This window comes from Macrosteles quadrilineatus, unplaced genomic scaffold, assembly GCF_028750875.1.
Source record: "Macrosteles quadrilineatus isolate MER2022 unplaced genomic scaffold, UCM_ALF_1.0 Scaffold_2__2_contigs__length_208266976, whole genome shotgun sequence".
NCBI classification, from domain to species: domain Eukaryota; kingdom Metazoa; phylum Arthropoda; class Insecta; order Hemiptera; family Cicadellidae; genus Macrosteles; species Macrosteles quadrilineatus.
This window is the reverse complement of record NW_026542595.1, coordinates 158,760,296-158,783,104: the sequence shown is the minus strand read 5'-3', so window position 1 is coordinate 158,783,104 and position 22,809 is coordinate 158,760,296. Positions and strand designations below refer to the sequence as shown.

General features: G+C 33.9%; 1 protein-coding gene across 2 annotated transcripts in view; it reads left to right on the top strand.

The window, feature by feature from the left end:
- The window catches only part of LOC128986003 (uncharacterized), a 48,360-nt gene extending 31,766 nt beyond the window's left edge, over positions 1 to 16,594 (top strand). The window contains exons 4-7 of one of the 2 annotated variants that reach the window (XM_054406052.1): positions 1,438 to 1,500; positions 7,060 to 7,193; positions 14,534 to 14,684; positions 16,190 to 16,594. In XM_054406052.1, the coding sequence (XP_054262027.1) occupies positions 1,438 to 1,500; positions 7,060 to 7,193; positions 14,534 to 14,684; positions 16,190 to 16,329 (488 nt within the window). In that variant the 3' untranslated portion in view covers positions 16,330 to 16,594. Of the gene's footprint in view, positions 1 to 1,437; positions 1,501 to 7,059; positions 7,194 to 12,618; positions 12,840 to 14,533; positions 14,685 to 16,189 lie in introns of those variants that run through there. The other variant, XM_054406054.1, reaches the window with a different exon arrangement.
- The last annotated feature ends 6,215 nt before the right edge of the window (positions 16,595 to 22,809 follow it).

Sequence of the window (22,809 nt, the reverse complement as noted above, 5' to 3'; positions counted from 1 at the left end):
AATCAACTCCACTGTGGCGTTGAAGGCTCTGTCCCAAGTTAATTATCTTTATTGCAATGTCGCGGTTCGCGGTGTTGCTCTGTACACTTAGCTGCCGTATTCTATTTTTATTTCGCCCGACCGGCCGACGGTCGACCTTGGGAACCACCCATGCCCCAATCACTCCTTTCTCTTACGGCAGTCCCAGCTGAGCTGCCAGCTTAGTTTGATGAGTGATTAAGAGTTATTTACATTATTTAATGTTTAGGATCTCATATCTAAATGTGATAACGTGGTTTTCTTTTATTCTGTATAAAAATTCTATTCAGAGTAGGTTTGGTTTGAGGTTTTGCATACATTGCATTAATTTCAATTTGCTCTGTATTAATTAATACATAAACGGTATAGTACTTTTTATACATTTTAACATTTTCTTACATTAATTGGGATTTAGTTATCATCAATAAAAAAATATTTTCATACAAAATATAAGTAATTTATTCTATCCCTAATAATCAATCCCAGATTCCTGACTCTAGTATTTTTGTAAGGTGATTCAATCCCTTTAGGTGTCTGTTTTTGGGCATTAAAACAAAGATAGCGACATCCTTACTCATTGTGTGTTTGGGGGGGGGGGGGGGCGCCTGGCAACATCGCTCCCTGGGCGCCAAAAAACCACGCGACGGCCCTGAGAGCACCTCATACCGTATTTCAGAATACCACAACCCAATTGGTATGTTTTGCTAGCCACGAAACAACAACAAAGTGGTAGTGTCTCAGACTTAGATGTGGAAGGGACGGAGTTAATTCCTGGCACAAAAAAAAGGTTGCACAAATCTTTATCTTCGCGTTGACCCCTTGCAAAATGTCACTGGCGTAGAAAAAAATGAGACCACTGAGAACCTAATTCTTCTGGCGGTAGCAGTGACAGAATCGGGCAACGTTAGTTGGGTATTGTACTTTGTGTAGGTTAACTGCGGGTTAACTGTAGCTTACTGGGCAGGTATAACGCAGTCGTGTTGGGTGCAAGTTCTCAAACACTTCTTAGATAAAATAAGTTTTCTGGTTCGAAATCTTGGTCTGATTTGGGACATTTTCTGTTTAGCATGCACATCGGCATCAGTTGAAAGCGTATTTTTGTAAATCAATAATGCTTGAATGTGTTCTAATGTTGCGGTATTCCTTCATTATTTAAACCACAAGTCTCAATAATGTAAAAACATGACATTATACAAGTTTATTTTTTAAAATTATTTGACTGGGAGGCTTAAACACATATTAAACTTATTATAATAGGTCTTCAAAATAGCTTCACTCATTTTAGCATGTTATTTCCAAATTTTTCCTGGGGGAGACCCCTGGACACCCCAGGCCCCCGGTGACCAACCCCTCCCCCTCCAAGTATATGTCTAGACCGCCCTTGGAAACTTAAAACATTTTTATTTTGACATTTTTCAGAATGGAGGACTGTGCATACGCAAATTGCACACATGACCTCTCACTTGAATTTCTACGGTAATGGTGAGTACGTACATGGTAGTGGTGAGTACGTCTGTGGTAATGGTCAGTAAGTCTGTGGTGATGGTGACTGGTGAGTAAGTATGTGGTGATTATGAGTAAGTCTGTGGTAATGGTGAATAAGTCTGTGGTAATGGTGAGTAAAGGCGGTTTCACACTGGCGTCCACGAACGAATAAATCGTTGCTCATGTTATCAGATGGGACCGTTCAAACCGCGCATTAATACGTAGCGTCCATCCGCGGACGCAGAAATTCATCCGTGGACGAACTAGCGGAACCGCTCCGGGAGCGGTTTTTCTAAAACGTCCGCGGACGTCCACACTCTTGCGCATGCGTACTGAGCACCTAACCACGTTTAGCGCAGCGTGGCATCTGTCCCTCACCTCAGTGTTAATTGTATACATTCATAAATTCATATACTCAGTCGTATTCATGCATATATTTAACTTTACTTAAATTAAAACTATTGTATTGTGCTACTACTACTTGTTGCCTATTTTTAATATTTTTCAGTAATTATAATGTTTGTTAAAGGGAATTATCAAACAATTTTTTGTATTAAGTTTTATACTCTCATGGTTTTTCCAACAATTATGTTGTTTCAAAATATCATTGTATGATTTTCAACTACCTATCAATTAATTGATTCCACAGCTAAAACTATTAGCATTGATGTATAGTATTATATATATGAAAAATCGCGCCCACCTTTAAGCACATGAGACAATGTGAGATTGCATTTCCATATTACCATTGCTCGGTTCATTTATTTAATAATCCCAAATAATAGATAAAAAATCATCGATAAAAAATCGCTCATTGGAATTCTACAGTTTGTCTCGGTTTTCTTTATTTCACCACCAATCATTTACAACACCTCTTCAAACTGATTGGACGTTAATCTAAAGTATGTTAAGAATCTGTCTTCATCTTGCTCCAGATTGTTCATTAGGTGATGGAATTCACAAAATCGCTGCCGCTTGCTGTTAATCGGACCCACTTTCTCATTTTTGGTAATGAGTACAAAAGTACAACCTCATCGTCACTATCATCACTATTGTACTTAAATCAAGCCACGGAACAGAAAATCCGGACTGATACCATGTGACAATATGCACAGACATTTTGTACACCTCCACCGAGTTGTAGGAGGAATGGCCAACTTCCCTACAGTATTTGCATTTGCGAATGAGTGGACGTTTGAAACGTAGCTCGCAATGTGAAGGTAGCATCCATCCAAATCATTTCATCCGTCTGCCAGTGTAAAACCGCATTGAGTCTGTTGTTCAACAGTTTTGTGTTTGTTATTAGATGTTACCCCTCATCTTTGCCCGACATAGCTTATTTGTATTTTATTACTATTATACTACTATGAACCCCCTGAACCGTGACTTGGCTAAAGGCTAAAATAACCTTTAATTTGCTGTTTAATAACAGTTAAAAGAAAATGTTAATATATTATAATTATATATATTTTTTAAATATACAGGGTGGCTGAAAAGTAACTTGCACCCCCACTTAACTTTTCAACCATTTGAGATATTTGAAATCGGTTTGCGGCAACCTTCTTAGATATGAGGGGCGACAATAATTATGGTCAATTTTGAAAATTTTGCCCTTAGGGGTAGCGGGGGTAGGGGGTAGCTCAAAATTTTCAAATGACAAGTATAGTCGAGTTTGGTATAATTTTACAGGTCTTGACGAAACATAAGAAATAACATAAAGAAAACCAAAATCGGCTCACTAATAACCAAATGGCGCCCTAAAACGTTTGAAATCCAAATAACCATGATTATCTATCTATCTATATATTAATAGGCAAGCATGTTTCTTTAAAACCTTTTTTCTCAGCTCGCGTGTATCGTAGGAAAAATCTACGCATACCGTTAGAAAGCTATTTTCCTGTAGGTGTGCAGAATCCCTTTATAAATTAAAATAGGCTCAAAAATAAGCACAAAAAATGAATTTGAATTTTAAAAAAATTAACATGGGTATTATGGGTTGCTATGGTGATGACGAAATAACAACACAATATAAACAGAAAATCAAAACAAATGGAAGACATTCCAATCACATGTTTTATTTACAGTGTGGGGTGAAAATAGAGAAGGTTGTACAAAACATACTTTTGGTCGATTTTTCGACCACGGGGCGTGCTCTCGTTTGTATTTTATTACACAACAAGATACCATGAGGGTGGCAAAAAAAATTAACTTGCACCCTCTTTAACTTTTTAACTATTTGAGATATTTGAAATCAGTTTGCGGAAACTTGTTTGGAAATGAAGGGCTACAATAATTATGGTCAGTTTTGAAAATTTTGCCCTTAAGGGTAGCGGTGGTAGGGGGTAGCTCAAAATAGCAAGTATATTATAGTTTGGTATCATTTTACAGGTCTTGACGAAACATAACAAATAACATAAAGAAAAAAGAAATCAGAAATGGGACCATTAATAACAAAATGGCAGCTAAAAATGATTGAGACAATGGTTATTTAAAGTAATTTTGAACTGCCATTTTGTTAATAATGGTCCGATTTCTATTTTCTCTATGTTAATTGTTATGTTTTGTCAAGACCTATAAAATGATACCAAACTCAACTATACTTGCTATTTGAAAATTTTGAGCTACCACCCCCGCACCCTTAAGGGCAAAATTTTCAAAACTGACCATAATTATTGTAGCCCTTCATATCCAAACAAGTTTCCGCAAACTGATTTCAAATATCTCAAATAGTTAAAAAGTTAAAGAGGGTGCAAGTTAATTTTTTTTGCCACCCTCATGGTATCTTGTTGTGTAATAAAATACAAACGAGAGCACGCCCCGTGGTCGAAAAATCTACCAAAAGTATGTTTTGTACAACCTTCTCTATTTTCACCCCACACTGTAAATAAAACATGTGATTGGAATGTCTTCCATTTGTTTTGATTTTCTGTTTATATTGTGTTGTTATTTCGTCATCACCATAGCAACCCATAATACCCATGTTAATTTTTTTAAAATTCAAATTCATTTTTTGTGCTTATTTTTGAGCCTATTTTAATTTATAAAGGGATTCTGCACACCTACAGGAAAATAGCTTTCTAACGGTATGCGTAGATTTTTCCTACGATACACGCGAGCTGAGAAAAAAGGTTTTAAAGAAACACTTGCTATTTGAAAATTTTGAGCTACCACCCCCGCACCCCTAAGGGCAAAATTTTCAAAACTGACCATAATTATTGTAGCCCTTCATATCCAAACAAGATGCCGCAAACCGATTTCAAATATCTCAAATAGTAACAAAGTTAAAGAGGGTGCAAGTTAATTTTTTGCCACCCTCATGGTTATTTGGATTTGAAACGTTTTAGGGCGCCATTTTGTTATTAGTGAGCCGATTTCGGTTTTCTTTATGTTTCGTCAAGACCTGTAAAATGATGCCAAACTCGACTATACTTGTCATTTGAACATTTTGAGCTACCCCCTACCCCCGCTACCCCTAAGGGCAAAATTTTCAAAATTGACCATAATTATTGTAGCCCCTCAAATCTAAGAAGGTTGCCGCAAACCTATTTCAAATATCTCAAATGGTTGAAAAGTTAAGTGGGGGCAAGTTACTTTTCAGCCACCCTGTATATATTTTAACTGCATTTATATTGTTTATTTTTGTTGCTGTTTGGAATAAATGTAATACATGTATGCCTGTTTGCTCACTAAATTGTGAAGATAAATGATAAAAAAATAAATTTCTGTCATCACATTCAATGACATAGGTACACAGAGTTCTTAAAGGTAGTCTCCTATAGGCTTCTTGGATCAATCACCTCTAACCCTGCAGTTCAGTAGTGCAAGATGGGCCGATAAGACTGACACTTCTTTTTTTAGACCTGGACTACTTCCTATCATTACAGTCACCCATGTGACTTATAACATGACAGACTTCACTATCTTTAGACCACCGCATATTTATATTCATTTTTTACTTTCTAAACTCTAACTTATCTGCTTGCTGAACTTTCAAAATAAAAAATTTTATTCCATATTTATCATTTAAGAAACAACCAACTTCATACAGTACAGTCTCTATAACCCGGCACTGCGCCACTCCTGCACTCCAATAATCTAGCGTCTTTTGGCAGCTGTAGTCTTCCACGATCGCGACAAATTTCTGATTATCTCCCGCAGCCATGAAGACAGCATCATTGATTCCCACAGTCACAGAAACATCATCGTTGTCTAGGGCGACCGCAGCAAATTCACGATCATCTCCCGCGGTCTTGTAGACATCATGGTTGTCTTCCAGGATCGCGACAAAATTCTGCTTATCTCCCGCAGCCGCATAGACTTGATTGATTTTAACAATTTTCCCTATTGGAAAGTAGCTAATACCGTAGGTCTCATGGTAAGACCTAGGCCTGGGACCGATTTACTTTTTCATTTTGATGTCCCTAGAGGTCAAAAACACCATTCGTTCAAATGTATATATATATATATATATATATATATATATATACATAAATGTGTCCGTCCAGACAATAGAGTAATTTTTGTCTGATTTTGATAAAATTTGGTTTGAAGGTGTAAGGCGAGATGATACACTTGAATGAGTTCGTGAACCAGCATGATTGGACCATGGGAACGGGGTAAAAATGTTTTTTTCTAATTTTTACCCTTAAAACACAAAATTTGTCAATTTTTCTCTGGACCTTTTTAAAGAGCTTAAAAAAACAAATAATTTAGTACATCAAAGTGTTTTTGTACGGTGATTGGTTACGGAGAAATTCAAAAAATTTTTTAATTTAAAATTCCCATGGTATTCTTATGGAGCTTATTGTAAAATGCTGTAGTTGGCTTGCTTATGCATATATTTTGATCAAACTTGGCGGATTTATTTATTTGGTACTAAGCTATTGATATTTTAATAAAAAACACACTTTATTAATTTCCCTGTAGCAGCTAACCTAGCTAATCGTTAAACATAAATTTTAATTTAAAAGATTAATTGAAAATCAATCCAGGCAAATGGAAATTCGCTAAGTCGGCAGGTTTGCTGCAGCGGGGGTATTTATACATCTCATCGATATTTCAACTAATTGCCATGATCTTAAGTTTTACTAAATAGAAAATGTTTTAATGATCCTCTCACAGAATGTACAACTATTACAATTTCTATTTCATCTTTTAGTTTTTCATGTGGTTGAAGAGGACATGACATAGGCTTATGCTACATTCTCTGCCTCTTATAAGTTGCCCTCTCAGTTTGGCATGAACACAAATTGGTGTGTAAATGAATTAGAAAAAAATATTTTTTCATTGTCACACTATTATAGTGACTTAATTTAACCAGCTTGTTGTTGTAAAACAGGCTACAATTTTGAGACGGAAATGGAATACAGTATCTACATACTGATGGGCTAATGAAAACCCAAACAAAATTATGGGCAGGAACAAAATGTTTGTAAACATACTTATGTAAACAAGCGTGAGCTTACTTTACTTCTACTTCACTTTAGTTAGTCTAAGTCAAGGACATGTGATAATTTAAATGTTTAGGCTTAGATTGGACGTTTCTTCTGTTTCCAGCCCACCACAAGACTGACTTGTTGAGTTCAATACAGAGTCAAGTTCAGATTCAGTTGCAGTGTCTCTCTACAAAACACAACATCCTACCACAAGCTTGTCAGGCATTCATATCTGCTCTACTGCTCTGCTTTGTGGTAAATCATATGATCATTAAGTGTTTAAATGTAATTAACCTTTCAGAGGGCGCAAATTGGTTTTCAAAACGGGAGAGGACGCACCTGGACCTGGAGGTTACTTCCAGGTCAATAAAAACATACATTTATGAAGTAAAATTTGTATTTTAGTGCATAAATTAAGGTGTATTTTTAATTTTAAACATCAAAAATGTGTTTAGTGAACTCTTAATTATAAAAAAACTTATAAATAAAAAAAATTATAAATATAAAATTAAACTATTATTCTATCAAATCTTCTAACATAAAAGTATATGAAGAAATCTTATATATTCAAGAAGTTAATTTAAATTTTACCACAATGTCCTATGATGTGGTTCTAGATTTTAACACTCACAATACCTGATGTTTAAAGTAATTTAACATAGTGGGTATCTTAATACTAAATGACTGTACATGAGTGAAAATTTAAAAACGTACGTTTTCAGAAAAAGCACTTTGCAAATTTTTTTCCCCTTTTTTCTAAACTTTTATTATTATTTTTATTTTATTAACATTTGAAGTTTCATAAAATGTCCATGGTAACGCAATATCTTTGGTATTTTTTTTTTAAAAAAGAGCATCTTTAGTGGAAAAACACTTAAATGAATATTAAAAATAGTTAATATTATTTTTATAACTATGTTTTGCTATAAACTAATTTACTTTTATGACCATTATACAATAAAAAGGTCACTGAGCTTTTGGTATATTTGGTCTTTCTAGAAAAAATAAAAAAAACTCAAAAAATTGAAAAAAAGCAAATAAAATATTTTTAAGTTTGTATAACTCTGAAAAAACTTACCTGAGACCCGAAAAATCGTTATGTTTGTATAGAGGTGTGCTTCTTTTGTGTATAAAACATTGAAATATGACGATATTTTAATTTTTGAAATTTTTATGATAGAAATCATAAACGTGATGGTCAGGGACAAGCGGTACGGTCGTGAATTTTCTGAAATAATCTAAATCTTTCTAAACAATCCTTCAATTATACTGTTAGTTATAATAAAAATAAGTGTTTCAATTGAACTAAACTGTTCAAATTACAATTATATTAAAGTTATTGTCACGACCAAACACACTATAATCCATAAGGCTGGATTGGTCGTGAAAAAACCCGCGATGGTCGTGAAACTTTGGTCGTGAAATTACGTGTTATTTGGCTCTGTTCTGGCGGTAGCCCTGCACCTCATGTTTGAGGATACAAAGTGGACTTCTAGGTTAATCTAGCAATTGAAATATCTTATAAACAAAAATTAACACCATGTCTACTTCGTCGAATGACTACGTACGGTCATGGATACACCAAAATTACAAAAAACACAATCTTTCCTTTATTAATCTTGTAATTCCTCCTTTCAACTCGAAACGACCGGCACTACAATCCTGACGTACACCCCGAACTAGTCTCTAAAACCAACTGACTCCATCGACGCCAGGCTTGCCACTGTCGTGCTCCAAAGTTGAAAATTTTTCCCAAATAGTCGTGACGCCAAATCGAGGGACAGACTTATTTTGTCATGGTAGGCAGTTTGCAATGACAATAAACTTATAATATGCTCCTTTTTTGTAAGTTTAATAACCATTGATGACATAAAAATATGGCTTTATATATTTCGGCATAAATAATTAGTCTAAAAACAGCGTGAAAGTTGGAAAATGTACCCTAGGGACACGTCATGGTCGTGAATTTCGAGACTTTAAAAATACGTAAAAAATACCTAGAACCTATTTAAAACCAAATAAATGTGTGTAACATGTTGCCCCCGTCCCAAAAAATATTAAAACACATAATAATATACTACAAATCCAGTATCTACAAAGTAAAAGGCCAGGGACATGAAAATGTATGTTTTTAAATTTTCACTCACATACGTCGTTTGTGAATATCCCTTTCAGCACTGGCTAAGAGTGCTGCAATTCGAAATTTAACTTCTTCACTCATCTTGTAAAAACTATATAGTTTTACTAAATAATGTCATGAATCGTAAAAAAATATTTATTTACAGTAATTATTTACACGCGATAATCAACACGCACACTAAACTAGAGGTCGCACGGAAGTTACCTCTAGGCTGTACAAGAATCGGCAGAGCGCGGAAGCTACTTCCAGTCTCTTACAAAACTAACAAATATAAAATAGTAGGGGTGAGTTTTGACCTTCACTCGATTCTAGGAACTTGAGGTGTGTAAGGGATACGGGTAGAGTGACACTCACACTGCCGACACCACTCAAAATAATATAATCGCGAAAAATAAAACACCCCTGGAGGTTACTTATCTGATGCGACCTTCTGGAAGGTTAATTGATATTGTAAGATCTTACCTGAGCAATCCTATTTTAATTAATAAATTTAAATAAATAGGATTGCTAAAGTAAGACCTTACAATCTATAATATTAAAACGAAACAGTGTTTTTTTATTTCACGACTCTGAATCAACCACTTGACGGATTTTCATGATTTTTGTGTTGAAAGAAAGATAATTTTGAGAACTAGGGAATGTCGAAGCCATAATTTTAGTTTAGGGATTCAGTTTTTTTAGAAATTAAGTTTTAATTTTTAAAAAGTCTAGCAGCCGACGCTAGCAATTTAAAGTATTTTCAATGCTGGTTTAACTAACAGCTGGTTTATAACTGTCATTGAAATGTTTATGTTACGATTTGTTTGTTTACAAAAATATTGTTCGTTGGTGTTTGCTTACATATTATTTCACTTTAAAATGTAGGTAGTTTTCCCTTACCGTGAAGGATCTGCGTTATCAGGAAATGTGTTATTTTGAACTAAACATCTCAAACACTTGCGTTTAATCAAGTTTTGTCGTAAATGCAATCTGTGTAAGCATTTAGTTTATGCATTGCAAATTTCAACTCATATTAGGAAATTTTAGTTTATCGCTTAATTGTTTAAGATATAAGTGGTTTACGTGTTGATACTTCTTTTTTGTATGTTTGAATGTGAGTATGTCGGCATACTAAAATTTTGGTTAGTAATGAACAAACCTTCAGACTAAGCGAATTTCAACTTGTATCAATTAATTATATATTTAAGCAATTAATATATACAAGTAACATTGAAAATTTGTATTTTGGCCGGCCTAAACAACAATGATAAGCGTAGTGGTTGTACAGACCGGTACACTGACTGACTACAGTAATTTAACAAGACAAGAAGATTTGACAATGGAGCTGTTAGCCCCAAAACTATACCGGGTGTTTCAAAATGACTCACCCGGTTTTAACGCTTTATAACTTTTATACTATTAAACTTACCGCTATTAAAATACACATCAAACGAAAAAGCAACTCAAAAGAGTTTATGCCTACCAAAGACACATTATTTAATAAAATCGATCCAGCAGAACTGTAGATTTAATTGTACAAAGTTAAAAAGTTATCTCCAACTTTTTTTAGCACTAGAAATTTGGAGGTTACTTGACGTTTTTGCAAATAACTTTTAAATGGTGAGGAAATCGACCAAAGTGGAAGGTAATATTCCGAAAGAGAATAAAATTTCCTACAATCTACTATTGAGCATTTTTTGAAAATACTCAAGAAAGGTACCAAAAATTGCTTAGAAATGAAAAAAAAATTGAAAATCCCCGTCTTCAATGTAGACAATAGACATAGCAAACATTAAATTTTACACTTTTTTAATTTAAGGCAAATTTAGGCTACATTTATTGAGTATTTTCAAGAAATGCATAACAGTAGATTGTAGGAAATTTTATTCTCTTTCGGAACATTACCTTCCACTTTGATCGATTTCCTCACCATTTAAAAGTTATTTGCAAAAACGTCAAGTAACCTCCAAATTTCTAGTGCTAAAAAAAGTTGGAGATAACTTTTTAACTTTGTACAATTAAATCTACAGTTCTGCTGGATCGATTTTATTAAATAATGTGTCTTTGGTAGGCATAAACTCTTTGAGTTGCTTTTTCGTTTGATGTGTATTTTATAGCGGTAAGTTTAATAGTAAAAAAGTTATAAAGCGTTGAAACCGGGTGAGTCATTTTGAAACACCCGGTAGTAATCATAAAAAGACTACTTTGGATTGAAGACGTAAATAAGGTATTTGTCCTATTATTATTATTACTCTTTATCAATCCAGGAGGCAAAACATGGATAAAAAAAATGAAAAAGTTAAGTATGCAAGGAAGTATTAAATTTTATTTTTGGACCAGAAGAAAACTTTAAGTGACAAAGTTGTTGTAGTTGAAGAGATGCTTTCAGCGAATTTCCCATATAGGGAATAAGCTATTACCGTAGTACTCATGGTAAGACCTGGACCCGGGATCGTTTTTTTTTTCGTTTTGAGTTCCCTAGAGGCCAAAAACACCATCCGTTCAAATACATAATATATATATATATAATATATATATATATATTTATATATGTGTCCGTTAGCGCGATAACTCGAGCAAAAACGATCCGAATTTGATGAAATTTGTTACAAACGTGTAAAACTACGTTTAATTGAACGAGTTAGCGAACCAGCATGATCGGACCATGGGAACGGGGGTTTATGAGGGGGTTTTATGGGGTAAAAATGGGTTTTTCCCATTTTTGACTCAAAATACATAAAATTTTGCAATTTCTTTCCAAACTATTTTGTAGAGCTTAAAAAACAAATAATTTAGTATATTGAAGCGTTATAATGCACCTAATGGTTACGGAGAAAATTCCAAAAAATTGTAAATTTAAAATTCCCATTTTATTTTTATGGAGAATAAGTAAACTGTTGTAGTTTGCTTGTTTATTGACATATTTTGCCCAAATTTGGAAAATGTTTTTATTTCTTACTAACTATTAATATTTTACATAAAAACACTTTTACCCTCCCTGTTGCAGCAAACCTAAGTATGTGTTAAACTGATTCTATTTAAATAAGGAATGTGATATTTTTAAGGAGACATTTTTTAGTGTAAATCCAATCAGGCAAATGGAAATTCGCTTAGTCTGCAGGTTTGCTGCGGCTGGGGTATTTTACATGTGATCGAGCAATTATAATTAAGTGTGTAGTTTTTGTTTTTTTTCTAGGATGCTAGGCACGGATTGTTTTTCACATTACTTCAGGCTAGACTTAGGGGTTGCGGCATTATCACTTAGATAAAATCCATTGGTGACTTGGCGGGAATCGAACCCGGGACCTCAGGGACTGAAGTCCCGTGCTCTAACCACTACGCCCGCTTACTCCCCAGTTTGTTTGTAGTAGGGTGATTAATAGCGCAACGAGGTTGATTTTATGTCGCACCAACCTATGCTCAGTCCAGCAACTCTTTATGTTTTTTGCTACTCGATCATTGTAAAGCTAAATAAATTTTAACCATTTTTAATAGTTGATATAAGTTAAAAAAATACAACTATATTCTATGGATGTGATCATATATTTTATTTATTTGCAGATATCAATACCGGTACTGGGCTGGTGCCCATGAATGAAACTGATAGGGACACTGTTTTACAAAACCGTTTATTTCTCCAAGGATAGGAACATTATGAATGAATGTAACAAAAATAAGTTAGGTGTAATGCAGAGATTCAAGAAATTGGTTTTGTTTCACAACATGTAATGCAACCTTTGTACTATATTTAAGTACGATTGTGAACAGTAAATAAAACATATTCATAGAAATACTGTTTAGTATTAACCAAACCCTTTTCTCTTAAGTGTGATGATATGAATTTTAAAACATGTGCAGAATAACAATGGCACTCAAAACACTTTCTTGCTAATCGTGTCTTTTCAACATTATTAAAATACTCCTATTGTCAAAGGAACACGACTAACAATTCGATGTGTAAATTTATTATTCAATTTTTGTTATTGCCTTTACCTTAAATACTTGCTGGGTTTAGTATTTGGTGTGACCTTATCAATTACTCGCTCTGAACTTTAATATTTGAAATTTCTCATTAATTACCAAACAAAGCAGATAGTAAACGATTCCTTCTTACAACTAAAGAAAGGGGGATTACCAGTCCCTGTATACAGTATATTCTACATTTTATATTTTAATTTACGGTAACATTGTAAGTAAATAGTTTACCTACAAGGTGATAATACAGTATTTAATTATGTGTTACCTGTAATAAAAATGTATTTAATATAACTATTGATTGTATACTCAAAATGTTTCTGGGAGTACCGTAAACGAAAAGATCAGCGGAACCAGGGAGGATGGCCCGCGGCGCAATTTATAAAGAACCTCTTTGCGTTACTAATTACTTTCTTACATACGACTAACAAATTTTATTTGAAATTGCAAGGTTATATGCTGAAGATCATCTCATTAGCTACAATTTTGTCGCTTGAAGTACCTATGCTTCTGAACAAAAATAAAAAAAACTACTCGCTTAGTAGCTTTTCCATGTCAAGGTATGATATTTTTTTAATATTTTCAGATGTTTAAATTTGAATTACTATTAAAATAAGATTATATTTATACTGTCAGATTCTGTATTTAATGCAGATTCCGAATATATAACTTTAATTGCAGTCAACCTATTGTGTGGACGGCCAGGAGCGTATTAACAACCGCGTGCACGGCTTGAGGAACTGACATATCTGCGTTGGGTCCCACATAGTGGTGGGGGAAGGTTGCCAAAACGGCGCGCTTTTTATACCACATCTCCTATCTACCCACGTGTTCCAGTTGTGTTATATACTTCGATGGTCAGATGCTGTGCAGCACTATTATTATTTTGTTTTTGCATATATGACAACAGCTAATTTGAACTAAGCAGCAACAAAAAGCCGTTATACACAATGAGAACTGTCAAAGTAGGATTGTTTACAGTTATGTTTATGTTTCTAATTAATTTGTGATATTGTGTAACTTTTTGATAATTTATTTTTTTCTGTTGTTTAGGTGCAGTGGTAGAACATTATGGCTATGGTAAATGTGTTATACTATATCATACTGTAAATTTAAAGAACAAAATGTTATCAAACTGTGTCCTCCCCCATTGCAAACGCAAAGCTTGAGTATAACTGCAATAAGCATTTTATAGCCTACTTATATGCCAACCCGGGACCCGTGTTTAAAAAAATTCTTGACTATAACCTCACTGTAAATAAAGTGACGGAAGACTGACTGAATCAAACTGATGGTCGACGGACAGTTGACTGAGGGATTGCGGATGCAACTGAGACTGAACTGTGACGGAACACTGACTGGACTAATGTGTGTGAATCTTGGTATAACAACTAAAGCATGATGCAAAAAATTTTCTGTTTTATCAAAAAATAATGTATATATATCTAAAAAAGTTGAAACATCCTTCTCATATAAGTTATTTTCGTATTTGTTCCTTTAGAAGAGAGCATCTGTTACACTGTGCTGGGTCGGCTGTAAGTTTGTGGTCAGTCTGATGGAGTTCACTTTCCTCTACGAATGGTGCAGACAATTCTTTATTCAATTCTTCAGCTTTCATTTCCCCTTTGCGTTGTTTGCAGTCATTTTCATATGTGAGTATGTTAGCAACAAATAATACTTTTTAGACAATGATAATGAATAAATTTAGTGGAAAAATAAGAATTAATAATATACCAGACAGAATAAATCTTACATATATGCAATCTAAAATAAATCTTACCTTATGCAATTGAATGCAGTATAGAACCGTGTGTTATCTGTAAATAAACGACAACGCCTGATGGCACAGTGATGCTGAAACGGCAAGACATTGACAAAGGTAACTTATTGACGTTTACACGTAAACACGTTACACGTTTATACGTTTAAGGTAACTTTTTACACTTTTAGTCACAGGATCAACTTAGGGGCTAAAATATATTGATTTTAATTTTCTGTAAAGCTGAATTTTGGACCTTTATGAGACACACTTTATTCAGCTGAAACTTATAAGCATTGTGTATTTTACTACAGTTTCCATAAGTAATTTGATAAGAAAAATATTTGTTCAAATTCAGCATTAAAACATCTTTTTCCTACAGTCACCCGACAAAGTTAGCTTCCTTGTACTGTTTATAGTACAGAAAGCTGCTAATTGCTGAATATTTATACTTTGTCGTACGGTTTATACTTTGCCGCACATCAGGATTCCAACGAAACAACACAAAACAGCGTGGTTCTATTATGCACGTAATCCATGTACGCTTGGAAATAGGTTGGCAACACTTAAAGATAATAATACTATGAGCAGCTGATTGACTATTATAACTACGATTTAACCTGTCATTTTGTGTTTATAGTTTCGGTATTTCTGAACTTTCTGGACTTTTCTTTAAAACGTTTTTAAAACATTCCTACGATCTTAATAAACAAGAAAATACCTTTATGGCATTTTTTTAGGCGTGGAAACCACTTCAAATTACAAAAACATATGGAACTATATTCTCAAAACGCGGAGCACATTTCTTGCCGAGGAAAAATAGCGGAGTGATACGGACCGGGTACTACTTTCTCTAGGGCACCTATTTGTGTTGCCAGCTGAACCTAAAACCGTGTTATATAGTGTTTGAAAGACTAATTATTTATATGCTTTATAGTGACTGTAGGAAAAATATAATGTGTAACACGAGTGCAAAAGGCCTTTGCTGCACTCAAGATCATTCCGCACGAGCCGCAGGCGAGTGCGTAAACATTGCTCTCGTGTGCAGCAAAGTGCCACTTTGCCCACTAGTTACACAAATAACTATTTCCACACTAAGTTATACTGTACATACACAAAGAGTAATTATGACAGAAATGTAAGTTAAAATAACATTTATCATGTAAGAAATAAATCATCAACTCCTCGCCATGAAAATAAATCATGTAAAAGTGCAATAACTTCTAAAAAGTAGGCCTAACTAAATACCAAACAACAATATAATTTGACACTCCTCGAGAAAGAATTATGTAGTGATTTTACAAAGCCCAAGCATTTGACAATCTTTCATGTTTGTAATAAGTGGATGGATTTTCCTGACAATTGTTTTACAAATAGAATTTCATATTTCTGTTCCAGCTGTCTATGCATATGGAGTGTTAGTGGCAGTAAGTTACTATGCTGAACTTACTGGAAATCAAGCATCATACAATTTAGACTCAAAGGAAATGGAAACCAACGTTGACATACCTATTTCTCCAGATTTGCCTAATTTTTAGGGTTTTAGGATACTGTTCATGAAATCTTCATAGCGAGCTTAAGTTACAAAATAGTGTTAATGTCAACTAACTGTGATCATACAGACTAAGTAGTTTTAAGATAGGAAACTGTAAATTTATAATTTGGCTTTGCTTACAAACAATTCTCTTAAATTGACAACTGAGAAGAATGGCAATAAAAGCTGTCTGAATAACTCACTTATAATGGTAGTTTTTCTAAGTGATTATATAAAGACCTTTAAAATAAAAACTCTCTTTTACTTTACGAGGTTAATTGTAATTTGATTATGTTCCTCAGTTCAAATTTAATTTTTGGTAATACAGCTTCAAAGTAAACTTGGACTCATAAAATAAAAATGACGTTAGCCGCAACCTGAAGCCAGGATTTTTCACTAATCTACAACAAGATGGCGGCTGCCATGTATAAATATTGATATTATAAAACAAGTGCAGCTAACTAAACCTAGTTTATAGCCTTTGTGTTACAAATATTTCTATTACTAACACAATGACCTTCATATACGCTTTTAATTTTGTTTCTAGCGTTTACCGTTTCTTTGAAAAAGTTTTTTTTACATAAATAACAAAAAAAAAACTTTTTGGGCGTAACAAAAATTCTGAAAACCAACAAATTAATTTATAATATATGTATCTATATTGTATAAAAGTTTGATAAAGTTCTGAAGTTTGGTTTACAATGTACGAATTTTCAAAGTCACGTGATATTTGTTGAAACTCTTAAAACAACGCTCCTTTATATTACTGTCATACCGGTATTAATTTTGATAAATATTTTTACACATGTGTGTTCAGTGCAAACAGTTATGACATAATTTCCACTAATACCTATTAAGTTAATGTTTAATCATTGTACGCACAATGCTAAATGTTATAACAAATGTAGTAAAAAAAATTGTGATTCTATTAGTAGGCCTGCCCAACGCGGCATGTCACGCCGCAGAGGGTATCGACTATGGTATAACCAAAACTACAACCAAACTATAGCAGCTAAAAATTTAAAAAAATATGATCCAGAAAATATAACTCTTTAGCTACAAAATCTACCATTTTAACTTACCCGACTAAAAAATAAAAAAGTAGTAGTAAAAAAATACTGTAAATTGGCTGTTACGTATATATTGACGTTTACATATTGTTAATCAACGTACCTTATAAAGGATTTTGTGATCTAGTTTAAAAGGAATATGACCTTTCTGTCATGACGGTAGCTGCTTAAATAGTATTTTCTCTTTGTACCATATTTTACAGCCAAAATGTCGTGTTATTTTCAATAATGTTACCAAACGAGTGCAAACCAAAATAATTTGTAAAGATGGGTACAAATTTAGGCAAGGTTTCTATGTTTGGATATTATTAGACACGATAAGAGCAGATATTTCAACATAAATATTTGATATGTGTAGAATAATATGATAAAATGTTGGGAAAAGTGGTGAAAAAAACAGACACCAACCCGTACAATAGATATAAGATAGTTCAATAACAAATAATTTAAGAATTGCTGTGATATAAGGATTTTCCACTGATTTCGTAATGGAACGTTATATTGCAAAACATGACATGATAAAGAAGAAAATCAATTTTAAAATCAGAAAATAACATTGGAAATACTTATTTGGTAGAATCTTTGACTATTAATACAACAACGTCTATATCCAATAGCAATTGGTAGAATTCAGTTACTCCCAATAAATGTGTGTTGTTTGAAATACAATTAAAAATGAACAGCTGTTTCATTAAAAAGTATTATTTACATGGCCAAAATGTAAACAACTCTGTGGAGGGATCTTTAAAGGCTTCTGGGGCAGAGTCCTAAGGGATTTTGCTTAGTTTTTCTTTTGATAACTCATCTACAGACCACGACCTTTCTTTGGACACCTCTACCAAGTTTCTACTCCCAGCCATTCTCTCAAATAAGTGGGGACAAAGTTTCCAATTAAATATTTAGATTCCCCCATGTTAATCTTATGGGAGAAACTCCAACTTTGATGGCCTGTGGGGCAAAGCCCGAGGATTTTTATTACAGGAATTGGTGAAAGGGGGCGTCTACACAAAAAATACTTTATTTTGACACGTCGTTTGTAAAAATCCGTCCATTATTAAAGGAGGAGTAGTGTTTCGTAGAAATCGCCTTCACATATTATATATAAGGATTTGTAAATATTCTGACCATCTATGGCATGAGATATGTGGTTGATTTTTCCCACTTGTGTTACAGAGCATTCTACGACAGCTATAGACAACTTTGTTACTAACATAAAAGCTGAGAGCTTACGAGTAACTGGTCTAATAACACATATCTCTAATCATGATGGCCAGCTGTTAGAGTTGAACAATGTAAATTAAAAAAAAATAGGTTAACAGGAAACAAGTGCGCAAGTTCAATCTTTGTAACACGAAATCATTCTGTAGGGGTTTGGGCTCCGAGTCCTGTTTTCTGGTTTTTCAATCTACTGTCGATCTTAAATATAATACATTTTTTAATAATTTCAAACACCAATTTGACATAAACTTCCCAAAATTGTATACAACTGAAAGGGAACATAAAACAAATCAGTGGATCAGTGAGGAAATAAAAAATAAACAGGCAGAAATAATTAACTTAGAGTCTCAGTTTAGCCAAAGATGAAAATCTAAAAATGTTGATAAAGTCTGAGAAAAAGGAACTTAAAACAGCAAAATACAGTATTTTGATAATAAAATCCTTAAATCTAAAAATAAAAGCAAAACCACTTGGAACTTGATTAGATCAGAAGTTGGTAAAACTTCTAGGTCCCATTCAAATGCAAATATTAAATTATTACACAATGGAATCTACTTGACAGATCCAGAAGTCATATGTGAAACTTTTAATGACTTTTTTGTCCATGCGGTAAAAGAATTGGTAACTCCTGACACTGCAACAAATTCTACAAACTATAATATTGGCAATGAACATCCAGATATCACCTTCAGTTTTAAAACCGTAACGGAACAGTGTATAAAAAAAAATATTATCCTTTGATAACAAATTATCCACGGGTAAGGATGAAATTCCCATTACAATCATTAGGGCTGCCCTGCCCTACATTGTTGGTTTTTTATCTAAACATCTGTTAACTATATCTGTTTTTTAGAGTTTCCTAGCAAGACCTAACAACAAATTGTTTGTAAATAGTTGAATGTATTTACCTTACATCATATTTTACTGAATTAACGTGTTGTTTTGGTTACAGTTTGGTGTGATGAAATGAATGTTTGAAAGTGATTATTTCCAGTGCAGTTACATCACAATATCATGTAATTTACAACGTATATAACAATTCCGTTGTAGTGTTTTCTTCTGTTGTTTTGTTAACTTTTGTAATTCATCTAAATTTAAAATAATATGCTACCAGTAAGACGAATACTGTGTGTGGCTGGAGGAAACGTGAACGTGGCCGCTTGCATCAATCTCCCAATGTATCATTTGAAGATTACAGAGTGGCAACCATCGTGTGGGACACATCTAACCTTGACAAATGAATGTTAAATGTTTACATTCAATTCAATTCAATTCAATTCAATTATTTAAGATGGGGACGCCACTATGTGCGTATTTTAACCCAAATATGAGTGAAGGATGAGTGTAGGATGAGTGGCGCGATCTTGTAGTCTTGTTAGTGACTAAGGCCGACATGTTCCTTAGACACAGCTGTTAATTAATAGCCCATACAGCTAATGGCAACTAAGGGACCTACAGTTTATAGTGGAATCCGAACCACATTTTTCCTTGTAATTTACGAATTGGTCTAATTATCAGGATAATACTGCGGATAGTCGTAGTACTCACTAGTGCGGACGTTAATCCACACCAGGGAGCATCGCATCCACAGTGCATCCCTATAAATATCCACAATTCATTGTGGTGGCTTACATTTTAAGCAAAAAAAAAAAAGAGTTTAGCTGATACAGTTCAATTGTTACTCTTTGTTGCCATAAACGAGAGAACCATTTACCTCATTTGCGGAATTCACCATACTTTCAGGAACTTATTGGAAACTCCCAATCTGAAATCAGGGATGTCAGGCTCTAGAAATTATTAGAATAAAATTTGTCAATTCAATTCCGCCTTTGCCATGGTCAGCTCTGAAGCTTATTTAGGACGAGAGGATCATACAGGGGATCTACAATTTCAAGATCCATGACACTTGAAAGGAAAGATTCAATGATAAAATATGTGGGATATAGGGTCACATTGCCAACCCATTTGCCCAATCTTTTAAACTGTGGCAGAAATGTGTAGGGACGAGAGCTCCGAGGAGTTATGGGAGATTCTTTTGTACATAATAAGAGACTAAATAATTGGCTTTCCTCGCTACAATGATGCGACCTGTATAAATGCCACCGCTATTTTTAAAGCTGAAAACAGAGGACCACCAGACAAAATAAATCTTAGTTTCTTTTTTTCCAAAAACTAATAATGTTAAACACGAATCTGTTCTAGATCCGTCGTTAGATCCACTTGCTTGCCCTCCAATGTTCCCAACTGGAGACTTTGGTTGGGGCCCCTAATATAAACACACCTAAAACAGAACCTATCGTAGAAATAATTTAACAGTGCTATATTACGTGTCGTACTGGTTTGCGTCAAGAGAGGGATTTGGCTTGCAACATTAGGTCGGAAAAGCTCACTTTACAGGGTGTGGTTGACATCTACGTTCTCATAGTGGGGACCCACCTACAATACATAAGAGATGACCAAAGCAATATGAGATCGGATCTATATTAAATATTGTAGGTTAGTTTTATAATTTCTTACAACATAATATTTTTCGTATTTCTATAATCAGTCATAGACTTTAGAATTACTCTTTGATTGAGGTCTTGCTGTTTATGTTTTTGTTGTTTTTTTTTTTTTTTATTAGCCTATAAGTTGCAGTTTTGCTCGATTTCGAGCAACACAGGTTATCTAGTTATTATTTAAAGAAAGGAAAATCAATTTGAAGGTCATTAATTGTTATACAGACTGTCCCAAAAGTCCCGGAGTGGTTTAATATTTTCCAAACGACAACAGATAAATCAATAAGATTTTGCACATCAACACCACACCTAAAACTCTACTTTTTTAAGGAACTATCAATTTTCTATCATATCATGGGGACGCAAGGAGTCAGAAGGAAATCTTAAATAGAAGCATAGGTTGACATGTACATCAAATTAAAGACCTTTACCAGCAGAATATAATGCCACAAATTTGACCTCAAACGGATACCTGAGTAAAAAATGGCAGCCGTTCAAAAATTTCTTGAACCTGCCATTTTGAATCTTTGAACGACTGCCATTTTTTACTCAGGCGTTCTTTTGAGCTTGAATTTACGGCATTGCAATCTATTAGTGAAGACCTTTAATTTGATGTGCATATCAACCTATGCTTACGTTAACAATTTTCTTCCGATTCCTAGGGCTGTGCCCCCGGAGGAGTAAGCGTATAATAGCAATGCAAATTAAATGAATCTTTGAACCACTGTCATTCTTGGCTCGGTTGTCCGTTTGAGTTCAAATTTGCGGCATTATATTCTGCTAGTAAAGACCTTTAATTCGATGTACATGTCAACCTACGCTTCTATTTATGACTCCTTGCGGGACGTCCCCATGATGTGACAGAAAATTGATGTTTCCTTAAAAAAGTAGATTTTTAGGTGTGGTGTTGATGTATCAAATCTTAATGATTTATCTGTTGTCGTTTGGAAAATATTAAACCGGTCCGGGACTTTTGGGACAGTCTGTATATATTCTGTTTTGACTGCTGTAAAATCCCTAGTTTTAGCGATCTAGATAAAAAAATTTATGTTGACACAATTTCATGTACCAATCTGTACATTTTATGAAATAAAGAAGTTGATTGATTGATTGATTGATTGAAAGGTACAATCAAACGTTCACCAAGTTGAATTATTCTTGCCTTTTCACATTGTAAAAATACAAATAAATCAACAAACACTGTTTATTATTTTAGAAACTAACATGAGCGTACATAAACTGGTTTCAAAAAGCTACGTTAGAAAACATAGGTAGCCTACTCAAAGGTTAATTAAAAAACAACTTAATCTTGAAAGCATAAAAAAAGACAAATTAAACATTTGTGTACTTATTTAAAACTTTTTAGTGGTAAAAGGTAGAACCTATATCTTCACTTGTTTGAAAATATTAGTCAGATGTAGATGTGTGAGTTCTTAAAGCGATAAATATTCTTTAGCATCGTTCATCCCGGATGATTCAAGAACCACGCAGCAGTTGTTGTTCTGGGATATTATCACAGGAGTATTGCTCACATCAGACACTGTGCTAAGATCTTGTGATTGAAACTCTTCAGAGCCAGAAGTTGTTTCAGATTTTATCATACTTTCGTCCAGCAAAATCTGTTGGTTATCGTAGATGTTATCCTCCAACATGTACAAGTGGTTCGGCTCGTTGAAATCTGTTGCTAAAAACATCTGT